At 38.7% G+C, this 9,269-nt stretch overlaps 1 protein-coding gene across 9 annotated transcripts in view; it reads right to left on the bottom strand.

Annotated features, from left to right (window-relative positions):
• Positions 1-820: 820 nt before the first annotated feature.
• The window catches only part of TAFA2 (TAFA chemokine like family member 2), a 528,067-nt gene continuing 519,618 nt past the window's right edge, over positions 821-9,269 (bottom strand). For 7 of the 9 annotated variants that reach the window (XM_072973860.1, XM_072973861.1, XM_072973858.1 and 4 more), the window contains 2 exons: positions 1,146-1,198; positions 821-969 (listed from right to left, as the gene is read on the bottom strand). In XM_072973860.1, coding sequence (XP_072829961.1) covers positions 924-969; positions 1,146-1,198 — 99 coding nt within the window. In that variant the 3' untranslated portion in view covers positions 821-923. Of the gene's footprint in view, positions 970-1,145; positions 1,199-8,890; positions 8,992-9,269 lie in introns of those variants that run through there. The other 2 variants (XR_012078767.1, XR_012078766.1) reach the window with 2 other exon arrangements.

Genomic DNA, 9,269 nt, shown 5'->3' with positions numbered 1-9,269 from the left:
TTTTAATTAACAATGTAATGTTAGAACTTAATAGCTCTCACTGATAGAAAATGTTGCATAGATGTCACCAAGAGCAACAAGAGCCATGTGTCTTTGCTGGCACATTCTGATACATTGTAGTGACTAGAATATTAGAACACACTTGGCTGGCACTCTTAACTTTGCAGAGAGTTAACTAATCCCTCACTAAATCTTCATGATAGTCCTGGGCAGCAGAGAATACAGATACTAGTATTTTCCACAGATGAGAAAATTGAGACTCAAAACAGTTCAGAGTAATGTGCTTGCCTAGAGTCACAACGTATTTCATGGCTCAGATTCCCTGCAGTGCCCCCAAGTAATGCCTAAGTCACAAATCAAAAACCTCTGTCGCTCTTATTCTATCTTTTTGAAACAAAGCAGAAGGCAAATAGCTCTCTCACAGTGGAGAAACTCGGCAGAGCTTCTCTTTACCATTGTGCAAGAGGGGCACTGCACAACTCCAGGGAATGACAGTCACATGGTGGTGTAGGCGAGCTTGGATCTGTGCAGTGCCCAACCTGGATGACCACATGAGGCATGAAGCAGCTCGTTTCACTGATCCAGAAGCCCAAGTCAGAAACAGCACGCAGCTGTGGAACTGACATCCTGATTTCCATCGCATTGTGTGGTTTCACAGCAAAGAAGAAAAAAAGATGAAATCAAACAAAAGTAACTTTAAGAGAAAACCTGTCACTCTGGTGGAATTTTCTCTTACTTGAAATTCACCCTGTTTATATTCAGTTGAATGGAATGACATTTGATTGAACTGACTGGGAAGGAAAGTGACAGATACATCGGATTCAGGCTCTCAAATCTGGTTTATTGTTTAGTGCAGCAATCCCTGAAATTAAATGAACACATACAGGAGATTCATCATCATGCTCCCTGTGGAGTCCGTGCTGTTACGGAGTCCTCCCACGGGTAAACTCACAAGATGGACTTGAGATTCTGCAAAACAGCACATTGCATGTAAGTGAGTCTGGAGCTTATTTTTTTTCATTTTTTTCACTTAGAAATCAGATAATGGAATTTTTAAAAGATCCTTGCGAAGTAATGATCTGTAATACATTCTAAAGTATTCTTTCTTAGTAAACCTGTAAGAGATGCTAAGAAATACCTCCTACCTTGCCTTCCGCAACTGCCACATGGTCCTCCTTGAAACTGGTTCCAATGAGTCCTTTAAAAAAGAAAATGGGCCATATTAACTTTTTAAAACTAAATAAGAATTATAAGACAAAAGGAGCCTAATGTTTGGTTACAGGTGAAATGAGGAGGGTCCAATGAGTGTCACATAATGTCATTAGGAATGCTACCAGATATAATTAGGCCAACAAAAATATTTAAGCTTCTGTTAGTGTAGAGTGATGTTGGCAGCATACATCATTAGTTGCCATAATGAAATATCACAGAATTCAAAGATGTCTGAAATCACATTTGTAAAATTTAGCATAGACTAAATCACAAAAAAAGCATTGAAGGGGAAAATATGGCCAGTGCTGGTGACTTTTTAGTGAAATATTTGGAATGACTGACAGCAAAATAGCAAAAAGGTTGTTCGTGTACTCCAGGATGAACAATGCGTAAGTGACAATTTGAGTGTATTTCCTAATGCCTTCAAATTAAAAAAAAAGAAAGAAATATTTTCCATGAGAACATACCAGCAAAGACTGTCAAGAGTGATTAGGGAATATCTTTCTGCCAGTTAGCAGCTTGGAAATTACGAGGAACCAGTTAATCCCTCCGATTGTTCAGCTGTGACATTTTTGATGCATTGTACAAGAGATTTAACTATCAGCCAGAAAACAAACAAAGATTAACATGACATTTGCACTGCAAATCACAATCATGCTCCATTTGCCAGAATCTTCCTTAACAGCTGATACTCAGCATTTCCGAGTTAGGAACAAGTTAGTCAATCAACAGGAAGCAAATTCAGTTACTTCTAAGTGTGCCTCTGTAGTGTATATTAAATTATCCAATGGTTCATTTCATAAGCAGTGTCTTGGCTGCCTGCTGCATCCCAGGCCTTGTTGCACAATTAGATTTCTGAGGGGAAAAGACTAGGATTGCAGAAGTTAGCTAGACAGTAAACAAATGAGCTTTATAAAGGAAAGAAATGGAAGCGTGGAGAAAAGCCTTCTCAGCTGGCTTGTTGGGAGTCAGGGAGGCTTGGCAGAGGCACCCACTGTGAAGGAAGGTTCTTATTTTTTCTCTCTCTTAACATTTTATCCCACAATAGAGGCCTCGAGAATGAAATGCAGATCATTACCTCACGGGCAACTTAAAAAAACAACTATGTAAAATGTTTTCAGTTCAAACTATGACATCAACAGAAAAAAATGTATATGATTAAATATTTAATACAACCTACCCTGAATTAAGTCCTTCTTGAGGGTTTGGTTGTAGGAAGGCTTCATTTAAAGATTATTTTACCAATAGCAATCTTGTGATATCTCAATATTTGTCCACTTAATTTTATGGTGCAAATGCTAATGAATGAACAGAATTCGGTCATTTAAACCTATAGAAGAGCTGACTGGGAAAGGCTGGGGGAAGACAAAGGGAGAATCCAGCTTCAGAGACAAAAGAGCGGTTTTGGAGGAGCACGGTATGTTCTAAGGACGACACACAAGGGCTTGGTGGGACCAGATTAGTGCTACAGGCACAGGGGGCGTGAAGAAGTAGGCAAGGGCGAGAAAATGGAATGCTGTCTGTCTGATACAGAGGACAGGTTCCATAACAGGACAATCGGGAGCCATTGAAGAATTTAAGGTTGATGTGTGTCAAAATCATACTAGGATTGAAAATACTATTCACGTGAGTGAAGTTTGGACTGAAAGGGAGTAAGACTAGCATGAAGCCACTAGTAGTAGGTGATTAATACAACATGGCCTGAATTCTTCATCCTTCCTGTAGCTAATCTTGCAGTGTGACGTTGCAGCAACTTCTGCTAAGAAGCAGAGTCTCTTACTCCAATATGAGTTAGCTTTGTGACTGGCTTTAGCCATAAAAGGTAGCCAATGTGAGCCTGTCTTCATTGGCACAGAACCTTGCCTCCTCTGCCATGAGAACAAGCCAAAGTACCTCTTGGAAGTAGTCCAGTTCTAGCTAAGACCATCCTAGACCAGTTTACAGCCAGCTACCCCCAACACATATGAGACAGACCAGACAAACTCAGCACTTCCTGCACAAATGCAGCTACTGGCAGACACAGGTGTGAGCCCTGCCAAAATCAGCAGAACCTCCCAGCTGACCCATCACCTTGGGAGCAATAATCGAGGGTTATCATTTTATGCTGCTGTGTTTTGGAGTTACATGTTACACAGCAGTGGGTAACTGATACATCACTTGAACACATCTTCCCTTAATGCATTACAGGTGGACACTATAACAGGGAACCTCACTTCCAACTAAAAGTCAAACATAAACCCTTAATATAGAATGCAAACTATGTGTAAGTCTTTCTTCTGTACATTCTCAGGCATTACTGAGGTTCCTAATTATTAACATAGCCTACTCATCAAGATGATAGGCTTCTTTTTGAAGCATTGTATTTTCCTGCTCTTCATTTCTGAATTTTACTTTTAGCCACTTCTCTCTATTTCTTGTGTTGCTTTGCAGATTCAGTGTTTTGTGGACTTTAGCTGAAGATTCTTAAACTAAATTATTAAAAATTCAGTTCATTACTCCTCCCAAGAGGGAAATCATTTGAATAGAAGGTAAAACTTACCACTTACATTTTATTCACTGCATCTAACACAGTTCTTGGCACATGGTGGGAACATAAAAATACCTGTTAGTGAATTAATGGCTCCCTCCTTATTGCTCACCCCTAATAAAACTGTTTTCTACTTTCAAATCTATTCTAGTCTCTGTCCCTCCCAAGGATTCAAAACATTATTTTTCTCTATTTTACTTGCCCTTTGAATTTTCTCAGAGCCCCATGATACAGCTTTTCAATGGCATGTAAACCAATACCCTACTATTTACTACTACTGAGGTGAGAATTCTGGCTCTGTCGTTTACTGTTATGTGACATTGGGGAAATTGCTTAACCCCTCCATATCCCAGTTCTCTTATTAGGGTATCTGTAATAATACAGATCTCCAGTAAGGTTAAGTAATACACTCAAGTGTTTCGAAAGACCTCTTGGCCCAGAGTAAACACTCAAGGGACGGCAGCCATTTTATTCACATTGCCTATTCATCCAACTTTGATCCCAGCTATTCATTTTCACCCTCCCTTTGTCAAGACTGCGGTGCCCTGGAAGAGTCACACGTCTCCACCAATTAAATAGCCTGTATTATGAGTTTGCTATCTTTTGAGCTCTCAATATCCAGAAACACCAAGATTTAGCTGGGATCCTTCCTACTCTCCCTGGAGATGCCAAACTGAAGTTTGTCCCCTGTATGCTCAGCAGATGAACCTGACCTGCTTGAGACATATGTGCCTTTCCTTCAGCCCAGAGGCTCCTGGCATTGTTTTCCTCAGCCTCACTTTTAAATTTCTCTCCAGTTTCACTCGTCTTTGTTTCTGTATTTGACAAAAGGTTATTCCTCTCACATGAACCCTCCCACTTAATATTCCCAACCCCCCGCCTCCCGTTTCTTCTTCCTCTGGGATGTTCATCTGTCCCTCCCTTCATCAATTTCTCCTTCCCTGTTGACTCCTTGCACTCAGCCTATAAACCTTTCTGGCTTCTCGTGTCAGAAAACAGATTTTCACTTAGTCTGCCATGAAGGCTGTTCTTTCACATTCCTTACAAACACGTAATTCCAGGCGGAAAAAAGTGATTTACACATAATGCCTCTACACCTTCCTCTCGTATTTATCATCTATACCAGCCAGCCCCAAACTTTTTTATATCAAATATAACTTTTTATTATTTTCTGTCAACATGATTTTCACACCATTGCGGAACAAACTTTTGACATCTTTCACAATTAAGGAACCACCACTGAGTAAATATTATGTACAAGATAATGTGATAAGCACTTTACACATATTAACTCACTGAATCTTCACAACAACCCTGAGAAGTAAGTTATTTCATTTTATGAATCAAGACACTGAGACTTAGTTAATTTCTCTCTCCTTTACCTGTTTATGATCTCGGGGTTATTAACTGTCTAAGTAGCCCAGGTACAGGCTGACACTCAACCGTGTGTTAATCAACCTCAATGATTGTTCTTTGACTCATGGTCTAGCATCCTTCTGACACTGCTCTGTTGAACGTGACTGGAGACATAACCTCCAGTCGCCTCTTCACTGTTCACATCCCCTTAGAATTTCCATGGGATTTCATTGTGCTTATTCCTCATACATATTATCTTTCTTTCCATCTAGATATGAACACTCCTGCCTTCATCAATGCCCTTATTTTCACTCCTACATTCTTACACCTCTCCCACCTCCCTCTCTCCCTTACAATGTATATAAACATACTCTAATTTCTTCCGTACTAAGAAAACGCAGTCTTTGAATTCTGCCTCCCCTGCATAACCACAACCCTACTCTTTTTTATTCCCCTTTGAAATAGAAGTCTACATGTGCTATTTCCACTTACCAGTCTCTCATTGACTCTCCAACCCACTGAAACCTCAGTTCTACAGTAAGCACTTCACTAAAACTGCTCTTCCCAAGACCAGCAGTCTCTAAGGACAAATCTAATAAAACCTGCTCAGTTCTTCTCCCGCCTGGCCTTTCTGAATGTTTCGTTGGTGCTTTAAACTCATTAGGCTTAAAAAATGTTCTCATTGTTTCCACCTACCACTCAACTTGCTTTTTCTCTAGGTTTTTCTAATATTTAAATGTCGATCGCCCCATTTTAGTAGGCTCAGGACTTCAGTTCTCTTCCATATCTCCCTTAAATTCATCCCATCCTTCTACCCAGCTCCTCATTTCACTAGTGATTCTTAACCTTGGATATGCATTAAATCACCTGAAGAGCTTTCTGAATATTTTAAAAGTATTATTTGAAAAAATACCTGTGCCCTGACTCCAATCCTAGGTCCATTCGGAGAGTCTCAGAGAGCAGGGCTGGGCATGGGTAATTTTACATCTTCAAGTACTTTAAATTGCAACCAGGATTTATACTCATTTTTCACATTCTCCTCAGTGTAATAGTCCAAGCTCAGGCCCTCGTCAGGTCTCCCCGGGTCATTTCAGTCCCCTCTAATTTCCTTTCAAGTCCACAGTCTCTCTTCAAGACTTTCAATCACATTTTTGCTAAAATCTGGAAAACACAACTGTGTACTGCCCTGCTCACATAACTTCTAGGAGAAAGTTCAGTCACTTTGTATAACCGATAAGACCTTCAAGAAAAATGTTTGACACAGTGCATACCATTTAGTAATTTGAAATGCAATGAAGTAAGATTTGAAAAAAAATCAAAACAAATATGAAATACTTAAGCCTTCTGTGTACCCACTTTTCATTGGTTATACAGTGCCCTGCACATATAGGGCATTGAAAAAATATCTACTGAACTCATTTTAAAGGCCTTTTTTAAAAAACTGATATACAGTCAGTTACATTGTGTCAGTTTCTGGTGTGCAGCACAATGTCCCACTTATGCATATACATACATATGTTCGTTTTCATATTCTTTTTCATTAAGTTATTTCAAGATATTGAACAAAGTTCCCTGTGCTATACAGAAGAAATTTATCTATTTTTATATATAGTGGCTAACATTTGTAAATCTCAATCTCTCAAATTTATCCCTTCCCACTCACTTTCCCCAATAACCATAAGCTTGTTTACTATATCTTCAAGTCTGTTTCTGTTTTGTAGATGAGTTCATAGTATCCTTTTTTCTTTTTTAAGATTCCATATGTCAGCGATATCATATGGTATCTTTCTTTCTCTTTCTAGCTTACTTAGAATGATGATCTCTAGGTCTATCCATGTTGCTGCAAATGTAATTTTATTCTTTTTTATGGCTGAGTAGTATTCCATTGTATAAATATACCACAACTTCTTTATCCAGTTACCTGTTGATGGACATTTGGGTTGTTTCCATGTCTTGACTATTGTATACAGTGCTGTTATGAACATTGGGGTGCATGTATCTTTTTGAATTAAAGTTCCCTCTGGATATATACCCAGAAGTGGGATTTTTGGATCATATGGTAAGTCTATTTTTAGGTTTTTATTTTAAATTTTGTTTTACTGAATTATAGTCAGTTTACAATGTTCTGTCAATTTTCAGTGTAGAGCAAAATTTTTCAGTCATACATAAACATACATATATTCATTGTCACATTCTTTTTCACGACAAGATACCACAAGATCTTGTATATATTTCCCTGTGCTATACAGTATAAACTTGTTTATCTATTCTATATATACCTGTCACTATCCACAATTTTCAAATTCCCAGTCTGTCCCTTCCCACCCCCCTCCCTCTAGCAACCACAAGTTTGTATTCTATGTCTATGAATCTGTTTCTGTTTTATATTTAAGTTCATTTGTTGTCATCTTTTTTTTTTTTTAGATTCCACATATGAGTGATAGCATATGGTATTTTTCTTTCTTTATGGCTTACTTCACTTAGGATGACATTCTCCAGGGACATCCATGATGCTGCAAATGGCATTATGTTGTCATCTTTATTGCTGAATAGTATTCCATTATATAAATATACCAGCTTTTCTTTATCCAGTCATCTGTTGATGGGCATTTAGGCTGTTTCCATGTCTTGGCTATTGTAAACAGTGCTGCTATGAACATTGGGGTGCAGGTGTATTTTTGAAGTAGGATTCCTTCTGGGTATATGCCCAGGAGTGGGATTCCTGGGTCATATGGTAAGTCTATTCCTGGTCTTTTGAGGACTCTCCATGCTGTTTTCCTGCATTCCTGCATTCCTACCAGCAGTGTAGGAGGATTCCCTTTTCTCCACAGCCTCTCCAGCATTTGTCATTTGTGGACTTTTGAATGATGGCCATTCTGACTGGTGTGAAGTGCTACCTCATTGGAGTTTTGATTTGCATTTCTCTGATAATTAGTGATATTGAGCATTTTTTCATGTGCCTGTTGGCCATTTGTATGTCTTCACTGGAGAATTGCTTGTTTAGGTCCTCTGCCCATTTTTGGATTGGGTTGTTTGTGTTTTGTCAAGGTGTATGAGCTATTTATATATTCTGGAAATTAAGCCTTTGTCTGTTGCATCATTTGTAAATATCTCCCATTCCTAGGTTGTCATTTTGTTTTGCTTATGGTTTCTTTTCCTATGCAAAATCTTATGAGTTAATTCGGTCCTATTTATTTTGCTCTTGTTTCTACTGTCTGGGTAGACTGCCCTAGGAAGGCATTCCTAAGATGTATGACAGATGTTTTGCCTGTGTTTTCTTCTAGGAGATTTATCATGTCTTGTCTTATATTTAAGTCTTAAGCCATTTTGAGTTTATTTTTGTGTATGGAGTGAGGGAGTGTTCTAACTTCATTGATTTACATGCTGCTATCCAGTTTTCCCAACACCACTTGCTGAAGAGAGTCTTTTCTCCATTGTATATTCTTGTAAAGGCCATTTTTAAGGCTCAACTTCAGCTAAAATTCAATCTAGCCAAATATGTTTGTGCCTGGTAGGAATTCAGTGAGTCACTTGGGTGCCAGATAATTGAAATGTCTACATTACTTTCGTCTCACACAGCGCAAGTGAAAGCAATGAAGAAATCTGCTACCTGTATTATTATTTTTTAAAGCATTCTATATACAAAACAAAAGATAAGAAAGGGAAAGATAAAGCAGGGGAAGGGAGGGTGAGAAAGGAGAGGAAAGCAGATAGACAGATAGGCAGATAGACAAACTCTTACCTCGATAATAGTAACTTCTACTCTGTGTTCTCTGTGTGGGTGCAGGGAACAGGAGATGCCTGGTGTATGTCTCCCCAACTTTTCAGCTTCTCTAAGCAGAGTGTCTTCAATCACTCTAATTCTTTCCACTTAAGCGGGTCAAAAGCAGAAAGGGCTGGATGATGAAAAAATACTATTTGATATCTTCACATATATTGCTCTTTCAGATGGATGTATGACCGTGAATTGAGAAAATGATCAAAACTTTTAAGAGATCTCATCCCATTTAATCACTGTACGTTTAGCCATTGTGTATTATCAAAAGTCACAACCCACTTGTACAGCACCATGTAGCAGCGCAGGCCTTACTGAGGAAACGCAAGAAGGACCCAAGTCTTTTTAAAATTCAACCATAGGTGCAGATTCTCGCACCTCTTCATACCCATTAATGCT

Source organism: Vicugna pacos, chromosome 12, assembly GCF_048564905.1.
Source record: "Vicugna pacos chromosome 12, VicPac4, whole genome shotgun sequence".
NCBI classification, from domain to species: Eukaryota; Metazoa; Chordata; class Mammalia; order Artiodactyla; family Camelidae; genus Vicugna; species Vicugna pacos.
The sequence above is the reverse complement of the archived record's forward strand: the minus strand, read 5'-3'. Positions and strand labels throughout refer to the sequence as shown.